We start from the raw sequence: 19,671 nt of genomic DNA on the forward strand, positions 1-19,671 counted from the left end.
TTTACGTTTAGCCAGCGATGTCAAATGTCACAATGCCTGGCTTGGGACTCTAAGATGCAAAGCAGGCATCCCTTGCAAGACCTTTTACCTCTACCCAGGGCCAGTGGCAAGTGGCACAAACACACGCACTCTGTCTCAGGTCTCCCCCCTCTGGCTGTTCGCCCTAGACACCCTGAAGTTTCCTCAGGCCAAGGCTTCTTTCATAGCAAGGGGGGTGGGGCCTCACAGCTTCCTGCCTCCCAGGGTTTCAGCCCAGGCCCAACGCTGGGAGAGTGTGAAGGTGTCCCGAGACCACACTGCCCATGGCACCCCAGCATTAGGACACGATCCCAGCAGCTGAACAAAGTGTCTTTTATTTGTGACATACAAATACAACCAATGCAAAAAGAGATCACTTTTCCCTTTGATTCCAGTGATAAGAAGTTGCTAAAGAAAAAAAAAACATCAAGAATTTTATCTTCAGTTTCCTCTAAAAAAACCAGAAAGGGTTAAAAAGAACCATACACATGTCATATACACATTTGACATCAACAAAAAATAACCTGAAATAGAGTGGATACAACTAAAAAAAAAAAAAATCTTAGAAAATATTTTAACATGGCCCAAACAAAACACACAAAAAAGCCGGGGAACAAAAGGCCTGCTCTGTTTCTCAAAACCAAGACCTGGGGAAGTGGAGAGAGACTGATGTTTGAGAAGTGAACGGGCTCAACACCACAACGGAGGGAGCTGCTGGTCTCCTGCCCCAGCGCTGGCCCCCTGAGCCACCCTGCAGGAAACGGCCACTGCCCCAGCGCTGGCCCCCTGAGCCACCCTGCAGGAAACGGCCACTGCCCCAGCGCAAGCCCCCTGAGCCACCCTGCGGAAACGGCCAGCAGAGGCTGCAGGAGCAGGTACCAAGCACCCCATCTACAAATGGGCTCAGTGGCAGGTGTCCAACGAGTGGAGAGAGACAACATACACTGAACTCACCTTATGAGGAATTTACAGTGGGGTTCCTTTTGATCCCCTTTATAGGAGGTATCAGAAATCCATGATCTAAGACAATAAATATCTGTTCTGCATTGACAGACAGGAATCAGAGGAAAAAATTCCTAAACATGCTTCTGTCATTCCATGATTCTTGGAAGGAGCCCGCCAACGCGCTCTCCTCCCAGCAATTTAAAATTCTCCCCGCCCCTCCCCCCACATAGAATGCCCTGGGAGCCGGAAGGTAGGGACAGAGATGGGCTTATTCCAGTGTAAAGCAGCAAGGCCCTCCCCCAAGGGAGGGCCACATCCGCTGCCTGTGGCGGGGTCAAGAGCAACACAGAGCACTCTGAGGGCGGGGCTGAGTGGAGGAGGCCGTGTGCACAGCACCCCCCCCCCCCTTGCAGGAGCAGGAAAGTGGGGAAGCGAGATCAGCTCTGGGGAGACCCGCCAGCAGAGACCACCTGAGTCAGGGCAGAGGGTGGGGGCTGAGCAGACTCTGAGGTCAGAACAGACAGACCTCCAAGAGAGCAACTCTGCAAAGGCTAGAACCTCTAAGACACTCCCTAAAGCAGAGCTCAAGGATGTCCAAGGGGAGGCGGCAGGTGCTTTTTCCTGGATAAGGATTTGGTCATTTTCTTCCCTGGAAGGGGTGCAAGGCCCAGAGATCAGGGCAAGTGTAAGCTCTGACCCACAGCCTCTCTATCCTGTGAGAGAAGAGGAAGGCCGCCGGCCCTGCTCCAGTCCGCTGCCACAGGGTGACGCCGGAGAGAAGAGCAGCGGTTCTGGCCACCGAGAGGCATTCCTGCTGCAGCCTGAGCTGCCAGCCAGGGCAGTGGCACCAGGCCTCACTGAGGCAGCAAGGGGCGAGGCTGGGGAGTGCAGGCAGTGGGGCCTGCTGCTGGCTGGGGGCTCTCTGCAAAGGGAGGGCAGCGCCACCTTCAGAGAGCGATCAGCACCAAGATATGAGAGGCAAGAGCACTGAAGAGGCCAGGAACGAGGGGTCCTTCTGGGGGAGGATGGGGGGGGCTCCCTAATGTAATCTCCCCCCCTTGAGAGTAAGAATAGAGGTATCGGGTGAGGTGAGCTGGGGGAGGACAAGTGGTGGGGAGGCGATGGAGAGGAACTGGCAGGACCTCTGGCTTGTTTCTATGAAGGGAGAGCTCGAGTCGCTGCCAGATCAAGAGGTTCATCTAGAATGCAGCAAAGTCCGAAAACCCAGAGAAGCAACTCTCTTCCCGGGGGACGCCCCCCCCACCCCCATCCACACCTTATTCCGGGTCCTCTCATCCTCTTATCAACAACGAGGCAGAGAGGGATGGAGCCTTCCTCCTATCGGGCCGGTCCCCTGGGATGCCTCCACACTAACTGTGGGTCCATAAAAGCACAGCTAGAAAGAGCTCCCTTGCTTCCCAGTGTTGTGGCACAAAAGACCTCCCCACAGTCTCCATCAGAGCATTCAGCTCCAAAACAGGACTCTCTGCGAAGCCTATAGCTACGTTCAGATCTTGCACTCAGTCCGTTCCTCGTTGGGGACCAGCCAGACCCTGACCCAGGGCTCCGGGACTTTTATAAAGGTGGGCATAAAACTCCCCATTTGTCCAAGTGTGTGTGTGTGGCAGGGGGAGGGGGGGCTTGTCAGGAATCCATCTGCAGAGAAGCTGGGGAACCTCATGCTCAAGGGCACAAGGGCCGAGCGAGAAGGCAGCCGCCGTGAGAGGGTCCACGTCATGCCCGGCCTCCGTCAGCTCTTCCCCCAGCACCCTCTCCTCTCTGCTCCTTCAGGGCACTCTGTTCTTCTAGGGGAGCGGAGGACGGGCAGTTCGGACCACTCCACCCCAGGGTTCTGTGCTCTCAGGCTGCAGCCTGGCATGTGCAGGGCTGAGGAGGCCACAGCTCTGAGGGCACTTGGCCAGCAGCATGAGCCCAGGGAGAGGACAGGCCTTGGAGAGAGCATTCTAGCTTGGGAGCTCAGTGGCAGCAGCCGCCACAGTGCCCGCCCGTATGGGAGTGCTGGCTGTCCCCAAACTTGGTCCTCCGGCTCAGGATCTCGTAGGAGCAGTCCTCTCCACAGCAACCAGACATGCTGGGGGAAGAGTCATCGATTTCAAATCTGCAAGGAAAGCAAGAAGAAAGGCTTGGCTGCAGGTAGCTGACTGCCTTCCTTCCTAGCCCGGGAACTTTTCCACCCACCACACTCATGAGAGCCCTAGGAGTGAGGGCGCAGCCAGAGGCCATGCCCACGCCATCTCACCAATCCCCAGGTTACTCCCACGGACCACCGGACCGGGAGCTCAGCCTTCAGGATGAAGGAGCGCCAGGACCAGGAAAAAGGCCCTGGGGCAAGCACCCCCTACCCCCAGAGGGCCCCACACCAGGGTCCAGCTCCTTACTGCAGCGCTTCTCTGAAGAACTGGTAGGCACCATGATTGTGCTTAAATACAGTTAACATAACTTTCTTCATCTGTGTGCTGAAAAGAAAGCAGAGAGAACACCTTCCAGAAAGAGAAACAGACACTACGTCATGCCTCTTCTTTCGTGTCTCTGCCTGCTATCTCCCATTTGCTCCCGAGAAGTGCTCCTCTGAGCCCCAACTGTAGCCTCCATGCTGGGCACCCACAGCACGCCATGCTTCCGTTACGGGGCTGACCGGACTGCACGGGCATCGGGCCCCCACCCGACTGACCACTTCTCCACCTCCTCTCTGCACCCCACTATTCAGGCACAACAAGGGCTCAGAAGCACTTACTGCATTGAGCCACACGTACAAAATCTGGAGTCACAGCAAGGCGGGGAGTATCTTTACTGAGAGGGTTCTAGATGCCTTTTTTTTTTTTTTTTTTTAAAGATTTTATTTATTTATTTGACAGAGAGAGACACAGCAAGACCAGGAACACAAGCAGGGGGAGTGAGAGAGGGAGAAGCAGGCTTCCCGCTGAGCGGGGAGCCCCATGCGGCAGTCGATCCCAGGACCCTGGCATCATGACCTGAGCTGAAGGCAGACGCTTAACGACTGAGCCACCCAGGTGCCCCTCTAGATGCCTTTCTTCCAAAACATTCCTATGAGCCTTGTCCACGGAGGCTCAAAGAACAGTGGATGGCTCAGATGGAACAACACACGCCCTTACCTATTGGCCATGAGCTGCAGGATCTGTATGAGGAACTTCCCCAGGCCTTTCCGCCGCACCTTGCTTTCCAACTGCACTTCATAGCTGGATGAAGAAAGCAGCGAAGTGAGCACGGGGAGGCAGGGCCCATCAGAGGAGCCTGGGGCCCTGGCAGCCCACAGACCCACAGCGGCACAGTGGACTCTGCCACCCGGCTGAGTGCCTAGAGCAGCGCCGGTGTGTCCTCCCCACGGCCTACCCCAAGCTGGGGCTCCTACCAGTACAGGACTTCATCCCCGCACTCCACGTCAAACCGGAAGTGAGAAAAGGCAACAGGAACCGAACTGCTTTCCCAAGCAATGAGGTACCAGGCTCGGTCATCCGTCATTTCCTCGCGTTTCTCTCGGTCCTTCCAGCCCCATTCGCTTTGCTCATACCTGGGAAACGTCGGGGGAGTCAGGGCGGGGCAGCCCAGAAGGGGAGGAGTGAGGCTCCCCTCCCGCGGGGGTGTGCTTACATGGTCTGCATGTTGGTTTTGGTCAGGTCGAAGGCCCAAGCCACAGTGGCTGGCTCCAGTCCAGACACTCGCTTACACTCGATGGAGACGTTTAACCTGAAGAAGAGGGAAAGGCGGCGTCTGGAGGCGGCACAGGCCCGAGGGCGGCCTGCTGCCCTGATGGCCTCGTGGTGCAGCGGGCCTGGTCTCAGGTCGCCCACAGGGAAAAGCCGAGCCCGCACCCCACCCTCCAGGACGTGACTACAGAACGTGCTGCTGAACAAACAAAGCCTTTTGGGCCGAGATTAACAACTGTCATCGCTGGGCCACCACCCTGACCACAGTCCCATTTCCTGCCTGCCCTGCAAGGCCCTTATCAGCCTCGGCACTTTGTACACGTCCATCCCCCTCCGCTACCTCTTTGCTTTCTCCAGCCTCTCTCCTGCACTTTGCTATAAACACTAGGCTCTTCTCGGTTCCTCTAGCTCCTGCCCTTAGGCAGTTAGTCTCTGAACGGACTCCTCACCAGCAGCTCAGAAGTGGCTGGGTCACCTCAGGCTCTTTGAGAAGACCATGGTTCATAACCCCCCTGAGGGGTCCTGCCTGCAACTTCCTTTGAGGACACAGTGGGTCCTCTTGGCTGACCAAACAGGGTGGGGCAGGGTCCAACCCCACACTGTTTTCCTACACTAACACATGCTGTAGACATTAAGGTATCGTCATCTATTTACTTCTGAGGGAAACATTAGTAAATCACAGTTCAGCTCCTTGGCCAATCTCCGGGCAGTGCTGCATTCTGACAGGACCGAAGTCAGTGACACGAAGTCCTTAGAGAGGTCCCAGGTCAGGACCTTCCAATGGCCCTTGACATGACCCCTCAGAGGGCGTCCCCCTTGGAAATGACTGTCACCTCTGCTGTCTGCTCTGCCACGAGCTGCACGTGCCTTATACATTCGGAACTTCTTGGCTCTGGAGAGTCTTCCTTTCTTTGTAAGCACTGACCGTGTCATAGTCAGAAACGCCCCAATACGGCCTTCCGTCTGGCTCAGCCGTCTATTTTCCAAAGGTCGGTCTGGAGGTATGGATCCTCCACTAATCTGAGTTCTCTCTCTCTCTCTCTTTTTATTTGAGTTCTTTAAGTACATGAAGGCAGGATCACAGCCACACAAATCACACAAAATTCCAGGCACCAAAGGAGCCTAGAGTCAGCTGGCAATGCCAGCTTTAGGACTGTCCCAGTATTTCTGAAAGTCAACAGGAGCGAGGAATATGGAACATTAGAAGACATCACAGGAAGGGATCCCTAAACTGTGTCGGAGGACTTCCCAGACACTGAATGGCAAGGCTACTGGAGGAACGGGACTACGTCTGAAGGATAAGTTAACGTGATACTATGCAATTCAGACAAAGCTACGAAAAGCAGATACAGTGTCACCTACTAAAGTGTTCGTTTCATAATTCATATATTTACATCTATCCATCTTGTTCACTAAAATACTCATACCAGCTGCTACTTACAGAACTGGATATAATGCTCTTTCCTCCTTAAAATGACCTTCCAAGTTTGGCATCATCACTCCATTTAACAAACCAAAAAATGAGGCTTAAGGAGTGTGGCTTGTTTGAATACAGTTAATCAGAGGTACAGTTTTGATCGAAACCCATAGCTGTGATTCTCTAAAACCATAACCCGTTTTTCCCTAAGCCAAAGTAGCTCTGGTAAGACTGATTATGCTTCCTATTCTATAAACCAAAAGGACAGAAAGGGGAAGGGGGCTTTAACCCAGATCCTACAGCAGTAAACTGGATTAGTAACAATAACAGTAGTAATAACAGCTAACACTGACCTAGGTTTTGGTAAGCTCCAGGCACGAGCACTTTATACCTAATCCTCCTGATGAAACCATTTATTATTAGACCTATTGCTGATTAGAAAATGGAGGCACAGAGAGGTTAAGTCCAGGGTCCAGGGTCATACAGCCAGTAAGTGGCTTTTAACAATTACACCATACACTACGGGAAAGAGCCCTAGATTGGGAATTAAAAGCCCCCTCAGCAGCCAGGGAGAAACTCCATGGCTCAGAAATCTTATTCAGCTTCTCTGAGTCTTGGGTCCCCCCTGCATATAAGGAGGAAGTCAGCCTAGATGATTTTTCAAGTTCATTTCAGCTCTACGATTCTTCACCCAGAGAGAATATCAAATCCTAAAGAAACATCAGTCTAAGATTAGGCAATCTTTGTTCATTTATGGATTCCTCTGTCACCCTAACCAGGGGCTTTTATATCAACAAGACACTCGCCATAGCCTCTCCTTTTTCCTAACAAAGAATGAGAAAATTTGGGTTGGAGGAAGCATACTCTGGGAAGGTGAATTCCTTCAGACACTCAACAGTTAGGAGTGCTAAACACTTACCCATTTCGATCGTATTTCTTGAACACTGGGAAAGCCTCTAGAGGGTCTCCAAGCTGTGGAAGGAAAGAGAAGAGTAGCACAAACACACGCGTGGCGGTCACAGGCTCTTCCCTGAAGTGAGACAGTGTGCAGACCCACACTGGGAGGCTTAGCTCCCAGCCCAGGAGCAGCCCCCAGACAGCCTCTCCATCTGCCTCAGCTCTGAAATCACATGTAGGGAGGTTCTAGTAAGGAGGCCCAAGAGAGTTAAGTCAGCGTCATTTCACAAGGTTGGAAGAGACTCTACTAGCCTAATACTAATACTGGCCTATAGGTCACCTGACCCAAAAGACGGAGGCCACTTGATCCACCTGCATACTTTTTTTTTTTTTTTAATTTTAAGTAGGCTCCATGCCCAATGTGGGGCTTGAACTCATGACCCTGAGATCAAAAGTCACCTGCTCTACCAACTAAACCAGCCAGGTGCCCCATCCACCTGCATACTTATTGTTTTTCTTAAACGTTTTTAAAAATTTTTATTTATTTTAGAAAGAGAGAGCACGCACGCGTGCACGTGCAAGGGGAGGGGCAGAGGTAGAGAGACTCTCAAGCTGACTCCACACTGAGGGCAGAGCCCAACACAGGGCTAGATCTCACGACCCCAAGATCACGACCTGAGCCGAAATCAAGAGTCGGACGCTTAAATGACTGAGCCATCCAGGCGCCCCTCAACTGCATACTTCTAAGAAGCCCCCGACTAACCTCACCGGGTCAATGGCACAATCATGTCTCTGAACCATCTCCTTATAAATGTGGACTGTTTACTGGGTGGGCTAAAAAAGTAACAGAAGGGGCGCCTGAGTGGCTCAGTTGGTTAGGTGTCTGCCTTCGGCTCAGGTCATGATCCCGGAGTCCTGGGATCGAGCCCTGCATGGGGCAGCCTGCTCAGCGGGGAGTCTGCTTCTCCCTCTCCCCCTGCTCATGCTCGCTCTCACTCTCTCTCAAATAAATAAAATCTTAAAAAAAAAAAAAGAGTAACAAAAAATTGGGGTGCCTCGGTGGATCAGTCAGTTAAGTGTCTGCCTTTGGCTCAGGTCATGATCCCAGGATCCTGGGATCGAGCCCCGAGTCAGGCTCCCAGGCAGCCTGCTTCTCCCTCTGCCTGCAGCTCCGCCCAACCCCCCCCCGCCCCCACTTATGCTCTCTGTCAAATAAAGAAAATCTTAAAAAAAAAAAAAAAAAAAAAGAGAGTAACAAAAAATGGGATATGAAATGGGAGCAGGAAGGATGACCAGAATCTCTTCAGGTCTGTTTGAAAGCCAAGCCTGTGGCCCCCTGAACCAGGCTGCTGCCCTCCCCCCACACCCCCCGGTGCCAGCACAGCCTTTGGTACTTCACAGTCAGTCAATAAATGTTTGAAGGAATGAATGAGAAAACTATACCACATTTTACCAGGGACGTTTCCTCTCCAAAATGCAAAATCCTAACAAAAATTTCTCCAGACCCTAGTCTTCTACTGATATGGAAGGAGACCCACAGAGGGGACCAGCCACTTCCATTTGTTTTTTTCTTTTTTAAAGTAGGCTGCGCGCCCAGTGTGGGCCTGAACTCACGATCCCGAGATGGAGGGTCACACGCTCCACCGACTGAGCCAGCCAGGCGCCCCCAGCCACTTCCATTTGAATCCACATTTCCCTGCACACCTAGGCCAATCTCTGGCCCTCCTGGCAACTCTCCTGCCGGGCTCATTCTCCTCAGCTGGCCAATAACAAAATGCTGCCACAGGGTGGCGCCAAAAGAAGTCGAATGCAAAACTGAGCTGAAGCTCCAGGAGAAGGGGACGTGGGAACGAGGGGAGTCACCCTGTTGGCAGCGTCCACTTTGGCACAGACTGCATCCATGGCTGCTCGTTCCTCCAACCGCTTCTGCTTCTTCTCCTTCGCTTTGCTTGACTTCCTCTGCAACAGGGAAAAGCAAAGTTGGCTGGAAGGGCTGTGGCTGACCAAAGACTTGGCTTTCCCTTTGAGGAACCTTAGAGTCAGTTCCTGCGCCCACAGGCCTGGCCCCAGCGGCAGCAACTTCCAATCCTGACTGCTGCACACTTGGCGGGGTGGGAAAGATGCAAGCGTTTTCTAGTCGCGAGAGCTCGGGAGCATCACCAGACTCCTCAGCTTCCTTGTCGGGAAGAGTACTGACCCTGAGGACTGCTGGGTCACTGTGAGGACCCAGTGAGAGCACACGACAATGCATGCAGGACAGCCTGGCCCCCAGCAGGTGCCTAGTAAATATGCACTCATCCATTCCCTCCTAAGGAAGGAACAACTAATTTTAGACACATTCAGGGCAGGTTTCAAGGAGGAGACGGCATCTGAGGTAGCCGCTGAGAGCTGTTCTAAGGATAAGTTTATTCAAAGCCTTCTCAGTGTCTGGCAGCTTCCAGAGACAAAGATCTGGTCTGGGGGAGCCCCTCTGGGAGCTGGGCCCCCTTTCTAAGCTGAGACCAGGGCACTCTGGCTTAAGAAGACAGAACTGTGCCCCAGAAGCGCTGCTCGGCCAAGGGCAGGGAGCGGCAGGCACACTGCACACCTAGTACCTACAAGGGCGGAGTGAAGGGCCTCAAGGGGTTCACCTGGGGACAGAGGCCATGCTGGCACACGGTGCGCAAGGCCACGGTGCAGGGCACACAGCGGCGGGGGGGAGCAAAGGGCCAGTGTCTGTGCACAGAGGCACGCACGGCAAAGCACCCACAACTGCATGTGGAGCAAATCCTATTTTATGGCTCCCGTGGGGTTCTCTCAGGCCTACACGGGCCCTCTTGCCCTCCTGTAAAAAGCTAGGAGCACAGGAAAAAGAGCCACATGCTGGAATCTGACAGACCTTACCCAGAACCTCTTCCTGCTCTTCAGAGTGGTGTTCGGGCAACACCCAGTCCTCTGTGTGTCTCCTTCCCTTGTCTGATGAGTGAGGTGAGTGAGGCTCTCATCAAACCTCCTCTGAGGTGGGAGGCCGGAGACACTGACTCGGGCATGCGCTCACTCATTCTCACTCCCAAGGAGCACGGGAGCGGCACATGCATCCCGAGTTGCTCGCCGCCCCCCCACAAGCCAGCCCAAATCCCGAAGGCACCCAAAGGCACTGGCGGGATGGCTCTTTCTTACCCACCTCACTGCCTCTTCTGACTCCACCTCTGGGTTTCCTGAGCTCACCAGAGAGGCTGGCCTCCCTACAACTGCACCTTAGCCCCGACGCTGGCACCAGCAAAGGGGGAGTCGAAAAACCAGATGCTGGAAAAGTTTCTCGGGATAATTCTACCCTCAGCTCTCCAAGGAATAACACTGCCTAACTCTCATTGCAAGCGACCAGGAGGCGAGAGGGATTGCTCTTCTAGGTGTAAACTCGCCCAACACCAGCTATTTTATCCTGCTGAGCGCTGTGCTGGAAGTCCGGCTAGATCCCATTCCTTACCTCCCTCAAGGAAGGAGCAAACAGAAGAGAACAGACTGTTTTTGTAACGCTAGGACTGGAGGGGACAGAACCAGCCCCTCTCGACCACACACAGGTTTTAGAGCACCCATCTTTTTCTCTGGGGATTTGAGTTTCAAAATAACACTGAGAGATATACTCAGCTCGCAAAGTACTTTGCAAACATCTGCTTCAATCCTCGGGGCAAAAACCAGCACCTCTGTTCCCATGTGAGGAAACTGAGGCTCAAAGGGATGGTGTGACTTGTTTAGTGTTCCCCCACGAGTAAATGGCAGAAGGGGACTTAATCCCGGGGGTTGGGCCAGTTGTTCCACCAGCCCTGCTGTCGTCCCCCAATGGGAAGGCCGACATCAGTGTCAGAAGACCTTCCTTCTCAGTCCTGCCAAGATAAAGTCCAGAGCTCAGGAACCGTTAAGGTAGCAATTCATTTCTCACCACGCTTCTGGCTCGGTGACTGCCGACGCGCCAGCACAGTGCTGCCCCAGGCCCCACCTCTCCACTGAGGGAGGGCTAAGGAAACCCGAGACAGCCGGCCTCCAGGAAAGAACATGAGCCCTGGCATCACTCAGGCCAGGCCAGTGCTCCTCCCGCCGCCCCTGCATGACCTGTGAAAGCAAGGCCATCTCCGGGAAAATGGGGACACGAGTGAAAGGACAGGTCAGAGGTCACCTTTACAGTAGAGGCAAGCTCCCCTCCTCCACCCTGCACACTAGTTCTCTCTTCACACAATACAGAACTGAAAAGATCAAAAGTGCTGGAAGGAAAGTGTGACTCCCGGGACCCAGAAAGCACTGAAACGTGGGTTCCCGCCACAGCATCTCATTTCTAAGCCCACGAAGAAAGTAATTCCTAAGCACAGGCAGTAGGAGGGCCAACCCCAGGCCTCCAGGAGATTTATGGGCTCATTCATGCAAGGGAACAGGCCAGCCAGACAATCCTCAGAGTGAGGCGTGGGGCTGCCATGGCCCGAGACGGCAGATAATGAAAGAGACCCCTAAGTGCTTCGCTGCCTGCACATGGGGTATGTGGCAGGCTGCAGCAGGCCAGGGCAGACAGGCAGGGGCTCTCCCTCAAACCCAGCACACACTAGGAAAAGTGGTCTCCTACTGTTCCAATTAGCTTTGCCCTGCCTGGTGGAGGTAAGGCTATCCTGCAGGGACACAGGAAAATTCTCCTAATTAAAATGGGAAATAAGCACAGTGAACAGTAAAGCTCATTGTGGTTAAGTGTCTGTCCCAAGGGAGCTTTATATAATAAAAAGAGTGTAGGATTTTGAGTCAAGAGACTTGGATTTGATTCTCAGCTCTTCCACTTAGTAGCTGTGTGACTTTGGGCAAGTTACTTAATCTCTTTTCAGCGAGTTACTTAGTTTCTCTGGATCTCAATCTCCTCATCAGTAAAAGGGGGCTAACAGTGCTTATACCTCAAAGGACTGCTGTGAGGACAAAATGATACAATGTACTAGATATAAAAAATAAGGACTTCTGTTTACAAGGATCCACTAGCGTCACACACTCTGCTAATGCTTTAATAAAGAGGCTTTATTTTAGTGTTTATAATAACAAGTTATGTGTGCCCCCTTCTTTGATGAGAAAACTGAGGAACAGAGAGGTTAGAGAACTTTCAGGGTCATAGAGCCAGTGAACCGAATTCTCAAAGAGGTCTCTCCCTACCACCCTCTCCCTCCACTCTACACCAGACTGTGACACTCCATGAGGGAGAGGTCACATTGGCTTCATTTGTCAATGTACACCCAGTGCTCAGCAAACAGCAGGTACTAAGTCCATAACTGTTGAATGAATTATCCAAGATTCAAATCCAGGTCTGAACCCTAAAATCCACGCTTCTTCCACAACATCAACTACACGTATACAGCACTTTTTATAAAGTGTGACATAAGTGTTTTCACACGCAGCCGTGAAAGCCCTCCCCCTCCTATGCCTCTTGAAGTAGTATCTCCACATGCAGTTAGGACTGCCAGGTCACACAGAGAAATTCAAAAACAAAAAGCACACAGATGGGGGCAGGAGGTACCTTTCAGAAAAGAGATTTGGCATCTCTTAAATTTTCAGTGTCAATACCTTCACCCCACAAAGTATCCAGGATCCAGAAAAAAACCTCCATTTTTGGTGAAGGGAGCCAGAGATCTACACTCTAATTCCTAAAAGACAACACGTCTGTGGCAGCAAGGGTGAAAGAACTTTGGAGAGAAGGGTGTTCCATCTGAAGCTACTCTCTCTTAGCCTGAGGTTATCTGTCAAATGGAGCAGGGCCCTCCCACAGATGGTGCTCACCACAAACACTGACCTTCCTGACACTGAGGTGGGGAGTCCACAGCCCCCAACCAGGAGGAATGAGGATAATGAGAGGGTTCCAGCATTGTTTCAGGGAGGAAGATTCAAGTTTCTCTTTTTTGCAGTGAGTTTTAGGCCAGAAGAGACTAGGCAGGGGCCGTTCTGAGAAACACATCTGTAGAGTATGAGTAATAACGTGGAGGCCCTAAAGGAAGCAAGGGTCGCAGTATCTCTGAGTCTTGCTCTTTCAACTCAACCAATGAGGAAGTGTTGAACAAGAATGGCATGTTATGCTTCTTGTTTGCTACCCAGTCTCTAGTGGCTGATGCTGGGTAGACACTCACCGACTGATACCAGGGACACAGATTTTTACCTCATTTCAACAAGAGTTGAGGTTTGGGACCTTTCACCAAAACCTGGGTTAAATGTGCCTAAGGTCTCCAGGCTTGATTTTCTACATACGAAGTACATAATACCCCAAATTCCCTGCTGAAACAAGATGAAAGTGTTTTGCCGCAGATTACATAAAGTGCTTCGACATGGATTAGACGACTAGTTTTGTCCAACAAGTTGATTCGTTCAGTCAATAACCACTTGAGAGAAAATCTAGGTTAACAACAGGAGGGACAAACCAATGGGTTAAAAAATAGCACAAATCTATTTTAGATAACTACAATAAAAGTGAGAATACAAGCAAAAACAACAGCCACGATCTGCATCCACTACCTCATTTAATTCTCACATCTTTGGGGGGGGGCAGGTATCATCACCCACATTACATAGAGGAAGAAATTCAAATTCAGAAAGGCCACCTCACTGGCACAATATCATGCTGCTAACCAGGAAGATGGGGCTGGAACTGAGGTATCTCTGGCTCCCAAATCAGGGCTTCGTAAAGGTGCTGAAAATTCCAGGTAAAAACTAATCTACACAGTACCAGGGAGGGCCAGTTCCATTTTCAGGAGAGTGACTGATACTACTCTAACTGGAACTTAGGAAGGTGAACTCACAGAAATATTTGAGTAACTTCTGCCCAGCCCTCACATGCCAGGGAAGGGCGCACCTCCGGTCTGCCTCACACAGAACAGGTGGTCACTATCCATCTGCGGCTGAAGCCATCAGACAGCCCCCCCCCCAATCAATCCCCTCCCTGCTCACCTTCTGCACCGCTCCCCCATGCACAGCCACCTGCAGCACTTAGACCACTAACGACCCAAGTAATAATCAAAACCACTCTGTTGCATCTGGGAGGCCTAGAGGGCAGGCCTCCGTTGGAAGGGAAGAGGGCGTTTTGGGAGAAGGAGGAACCTGGTGGAGAGGTTTGGAAAGAGTGTAGGGGAACCGGCTTCACCGAGAATCCGGGTAGCGGGAAAAGCAGCCAGTGGCCGAGGGCTGGGGAGGCCCGAGGCAGGGTCTGGCCCCTGCTCACTGCCTGTGTGACCTTGGCTGGGAGCCTCTTCTCTGGGCCTCAGTTCCCTGCAAGCCAGGGGAGGCCTAGGATGTGGGAAGCCGTGAAGCAGGTGACAGCCAGGTGATGGGTGACCCCTGGGGGTGGGGGGTACCCCAGGGGCCGCGCGGGGCTTAAAGGGTGGCCAAGAGGATAACAGGTCAGCCAGGAAGGCGGGGGGGGCGCGACGCGAGGGGCGGGGGACACCCAAAGGGGTGGGGCCCGGAGAAGGGGGCTCCCCAAGGGATCCCCGGGCTGCGCCGGGTGTGGGGACGCTTAGAATGTGGGAGTCGGGTCATGTGGGGGTTGGGGGTCACGTGAGGCCGGAGGGGGTCGGGGGTCACGTGAGAGGGGGGTTCAAGGAACAATGGGGGCGCGGGGGGCGAGGGGAGTGGGGAGCGCTCCCGGCCCTCGCGTCTCCTCTCCCTGCCTCACTCACCCCCATGGCGGCAACGGCGGCGGCGGCCCTCAGCTCCTCCTTCCCACACTTGCCGGCAGGGAGGCGGCAACGGCAGCGGCGGCGGCGGCAGCAGCACCAGCGCGGCGGCGGGCCCCGCACCGCGCATGCGCCTCGCGGGCTCTCCTGCGCGCCCTGGCGGGCACCGCGCCGGCGCAGAGCGGGGGAGGGCGCGAGCGGGGGAAGCGCGCAGGTGGAGAGCCGGGGAGGCGGGCCGAGGGTCTCGCACCCGAAAGAGGCGGGAGGCGCGGAGCAGCGTCGCGCTGGGAATGACGTGCGCCCGGGCCCGCCCCCTCGTCTCCTGGCTGTGTCTGTAGCTATGGCAACGGCCGCGCCTGGCCGGGAGAAGCGCGCTGCCAGGCAGCAGGGTGTGTGGCGGCGGTAACCCCTGCGCACCTCCCCTCCGCGGCCGGCCCGGCCCGGGGCCGCCAGCAGAGCAGCCACCCTCGCTCAGGTCCACACGCGTCATGACCTCGGAAGCCCCAGCCCCTCCTGCAACCCTCGGGCACAGGGGGAACTCTTTGGAAACGTTCCCACCTTCGAGATCTTGAACTCTTGAAATTCCTTCTCTAACCGGAGTCCCGTTATTTATTCATCCGTCTTCTAACTATTCATTCACCCTCCATTCATTCGCTCTGAGTCTCAGTAAACATTTACCAGCGTCTACGCTGTGCTGAGCCCGGGGGCCACAGAGAGGAGCAGTCCAAAACTTCACTGTTCAGAGGGGAGACAGGCATGGAACAATTGTTTGATGGAGAGTGGGTGGTGCTGTGGAAATGAGGTCTCAGGCGTCCAGTCCGTCCGAGCAGACCAGTCCCCTGGGGAGCTGTGTGCCCCGTACACACCCCTGCGCCCTACCTCAGGGTCGATCTCCGGGGGTGGAGCCAGTCTCCTGAGAGCGCCCCAAGGAGAGCCATACTTGCGAAAATGAGACAACCACTGCCCAAGACTTAAGCTTCATAGACCTCGTCAGGTTTTGCTCATGATCCCATCTTCAGTGCTCAGTGCAGTAGTGGCCCCAAAACGGGTGCTCAAGCAAATAGCCACCATAGGCTAGGCAATGCCCCCCGCAGCGAAGAAAACAACCATAACAAACAGAAAAGGTTCTGCCCTCCCAGAACTTGTCTGCTAAAAGGAGGAGGTAGATAATAAACTAAATAAACAGGTAAAATCTATAATAAGGTAGATGATATCGGTTTTATGGAAGAAAATAAAGCAGGGAAGGAGGATAGGAAAGGTCAGGACTTAGTGCTTTAACTAGGATACTCAGGGAAGGCAAACATGAGGTAACATTTGTATCAAGATCTGAAGGAGGGACGGGAGCAAGTCATGGATACCTGAGGGCCTTCCAGGCTGGGGGTACAGCCAGTGCAAAACCCCCAAGCAGGAACATGATTGGGATGTTTGAGGAACTGCAAGAAGTGCAGTGCGGCTGGCGCAGAGTGAGCCAGTGGGAGATTAGCAGGAGGTAAAATCAGACAGGTAGGGAGAGGATCATTTATCGGGCTTGTACATTTTGTTTTGTTTTTTAAGTAAGCTCTGCCTCTCCCCCCCCCCCTGCCCCCCGCAACGTGGGGCTTGAACTCACAACCCTGAGATCAAGAGTCACATGCTCTACCAACTGAGCCAGCCAGGTGCCCTAGGGCTTAGAGGTTTTGAAAGACTTTGGGACTAGAGGGAGCTGGGACACCACTGGAGGGTCTGAGTGGAGGAGCCATGGAGTGGCTTTTGTGCTCATAGGACCACCTGACTGCTGGGTTGGGAAGAGAGTGTAGGGGCAAGGTCACAGGAGGGCCTTTGCAGAGGCCACTGCTCCAGTCAAGGCGAGAGCAATTAAGCTTGTAGCAGGTGGACAGCGCTGGAAGTGGGAGAAGCAGTCAGGGCCTGGTGTGTATCGAAGGTAGAACCAATAGGCCTTGCTGGTGGACTGGGTGTAGGATGTGAGGGAAAGAGAAGAGTAAGATACCTTTCAAGGTTTTTTGTTTGTTTTTTAAAGATTTTATTTATAGGGGCACCTGGGTGGCTCAGATGGTTGGGCGTCTGCCTTTGGCTCAGGTCGTGATCCCAGGGTCCTGGGATTGAGCCCCATATCGGGCTCCTGGCTCGGCGGGGAGCCTGCTTCTCCCTTTCCCTCTGCCTCTCCCCCTGCTCGTGCTCTCTCTCTCTCTCTCTCGGTGTCTCAAGTGAATAAATAAAATCTTAAAAAAAAAAAGATTTTATTTATTTATTTGAGAGCGAGAGAGAGAGCATGAGGTGGGGGGGTAGGGTGGGCAGAGGAAGAGGGAGAAGCAGGCTTCCCACTGAGTAAGGAGCCCAACCTGGGGCTGGATCCCAGGACCCTGGGATCATGACCTGAGCCAAAGGCAGATGCTTAACCAACTGAGCCACCCAGGTGCCCCCCTTTCAAGGTTTTTAGCTTGTGCTACGGGAAGAGTGGAGAGTCTTCAACGGAGATGCAGGCAACTTTGGAAGGAGCAAGATGAGGGCGGGGCTGGGGAAGATCAGGAATTCGGTTTTGACTATGTCAGGTTTAAGATGTCTTTTGTACGTTCACATAGAGATGTGGAGTGATCAGAGTCTGGAACTCAGCAGGGAGAAGTCCAGGCAGGAGACACAAATTTCAGCGCAGCCAGCGTGTGATGGTATTTCAAGGTGGACAATACTGCAGAGGAATGTAGGTAGACTGGCATGAATGAATCTTTCAGCCGGCACCCTATTCCTCGATCAGAAAATCTGCTTGCTAGGGGCGCCTGGCTGGCTCTCTGAAAAGCATGTGACTCTTGATATCAGGGTCATGAGTTCCAGCCCCACATTGGGTGTAGAGATTACTAAAAACTAGAAAGAAAGAGAAAGGAAGAAAAAAAGAAAGAAAGAGAAAGGGAGAGAGGGAAGGAAGGAAAGGAAAGGAAAAGGAAAAGGAAAAGGAAAAACCTGCTTGCTAGTACTCTGGGGACCAGAAGAGGGAGCTAAGGGTGGGAGGAGGGTGGAAAAGGTGGGAAGAGGGGGACGTGTGAACTTGCCCTTGAAGGGGGAGGAGGCAAGGAGATTCCAGGGGGAGGGAACAGTATTTGCAGAGCCAGGGAAGCATGAAGGAGTGGGCCAGGGTGTTTACAGAGGGAGGAGGGGCAAGGTGGGAATCGGGCTCAGCCCCCACTCCAGAGCAGTCCCCACCCTGTTTCGGCTTCCCTTGTCTCCTTACCCACCTTGAACTTCAAGGTCAGCTGCTTTGGGGAACAGATACCTGCCATCACGATTGCCTTGTGCCCTGTCTCTTCTACCACTCCTCACTCTTGGGTCTGCCCTCCCCCTGCCTGCTGGAATTTGCTGGACACCTGACAAAGCCTGGGAGGTGAGCCCAGCAGTCCCTTGGGCAGGTGACATCATCTGGGCCCCTGAGAGGCCTGAGAAGGTCCAATGCCCTATCCCTGCCCTACATCAGTATCCTTCCCCCTGATTATGAGCTCTTCTTTGCTAGGGGCTTCCTTGGTTCCCTTTGGGGGTGGACTGAGCCTGCTTTGGAGTCAGACCAGCCTGGGTTTAAACTCTCTCTCGGCTACATAGGAGCTTTGTGACTTTAGGTCAAGTGCCTCAAGAATAAGAGACTCAGGTTCCTTATTTCTACAGTGAGACGACCCACAGCAATCATTTTCCTCACAGTCTCATGTTCTCCCAGGCAGGCTGGGAGAATTATAGGAGATCAAATGAGATGGGCTGCAGGAAGGCACCTGGCATGGCCTGGGGCAGGAGAAAGGAATTCCCTCGCGAGGTACAAAAGTTCATCTCCCCACCCCATTTCTACCCCTTCCTGCCTCCCCTCCCTGACAAACCTCTGCCCCTTTAGACCAGGATGTCTACACTGTCTCATAAGCCACTCCCGGGCAACTTTCCCGCTCTCCTCTCACACGCCTCTGCACAGGGCCACTGTCTGCCCCCCTCTCCCAGGCCCTGCACCCCTCCTGCCTGCGTCCAGGACCCTTCTTCCTCCAGGTCCTCCCAAGACAGCCATTCCCCGAAACACTGTGCTTTGCCCTCCCCTTGCCCTATGGCCCTCAACTGCTCCCAACTAATTAATCATTAGTTTGCCCAATGGAGGCAAGGAGATTGCATGTGCTCTGTGTTGCCTTCTGTCCTAGGGAACAGTCTCTCGGGAGACAACACCAGGGGCCGCTGGGTCACAGCACAGCTGGGCGAGGCCAACTTTATAGAGTGTCATCACCCGGTAGGGGAGAGTCCCTGGATTTCCCAAAAAGAATCTGAATGTGCCTCCACCCTCCCCTTCCTGCCACCTGGGGAGCTGAGCCTCCGGCAGGGCCAGACCTCCCTGGGCCTCATCCCCTCAGAGTCCCCCCCTTCCTTCCCCCAGCCTTCCTCAATCCAGCTCTCTCCTGCCTTCAGGATGCTCTCCCTACTCAAAAACCTTTGGAAAAAATGTCCTCCCTTATCTCTACCTTCTTGCTTCTCACACTGCTCCCTCCTCAAGGCTCTTCCTTAGCAGGTAGCCTTCTATTCCTACTGCCCCACAGAAGCCTCTCCCCGATGCTTCCAGCAGTTTGCCGATGGACAGGCCTCGGTCCCTATCTTTCTGGACCTCCCTGCAACATCTGTTATTCCCTTCTTCTTACTTGAAATACCGTTCTTTCCTTGGCCTTTGTGATACCACGCAGCCCCCCGTTTCTAAAATGGACATCTGGGGGCGCCTGGGTGGCTCAGTGGTTAGGCGTCTGCCTTCGGCTCAGGTCATGGTCCCAGGGTCCTGGGATCGAGCCCCACATCGGGCTCCCTGCTCCGCGGGAGGCCTGCTTCTCCCTCTCCCACTCCCCCTGCTTGTGTTCCTTCTCTCGCTGTGTCTCTCTCTCTGTCAAATAAATAAATAAAATCTTTAATAAAATAAAATAAAATAAAATAAAATGCACATCTGGTCAGGCCAGTGAAGCATTCTGAGGTCCCAGCCTCCATTAGGGGTTTCAGGGGGCTGCATGTTTGGCCCCTGCCCACCTGGCCGGGGTCCCCTCTCCTTGCCAAGACT

The 19,671-nt window shown here is 53.5% G+C and overlaps 1 protein-coding gene across 1 annotated transcript; it reads right to left on the reverse strand.

Moving 5' to 3' along the window:
• Positions 1–337: 337 nt before the first annotated feature.
• On the reverse strand, positions 338–14,890 carry NAA40 (N-alpha-acetyltransferase 40, NatD catalytic subunit). The gene is made up of 8 exons (XM_036100392.2): positions 14,628–14,890; positions 8,827–8,922; positions 6,986–7,038; positions 4,594–4,689; positions 4,355–4,513; positions 4,098–4,181; positions 3,363–3,440; positions 338–3,082 (listed from the first exon to the last, which is right to left on the reverse strand). Exons 1-8 carry the CDS (start codon positions 14,631–14,633, stop codon positions 2,941–2,943), a joined length of 714 nt encoding a protein of 237 aa, XP_035956285.1. The 5' UTR covers positions 14,634–14,890; the 3' UTR covers positions 338–2,940.
• Positions 14,891–19,671: the final 4,781 nt, after the last annotated feature.

This window comes from Halichoerus grypus, chromosome 11 (assembly GCF_964656455.1).
Source record: "Halichoerus grypus chromosome 11, mHalGry1.hap1.1, whole genome shotgun sequence".
In the NCBI taxonomy this organism is placed as follows: Eukaryota; Metazoa; Chordata; class Mammalia; order Carnivora; family Phocidae; genus Halichoerus; species Halichoerus grypus.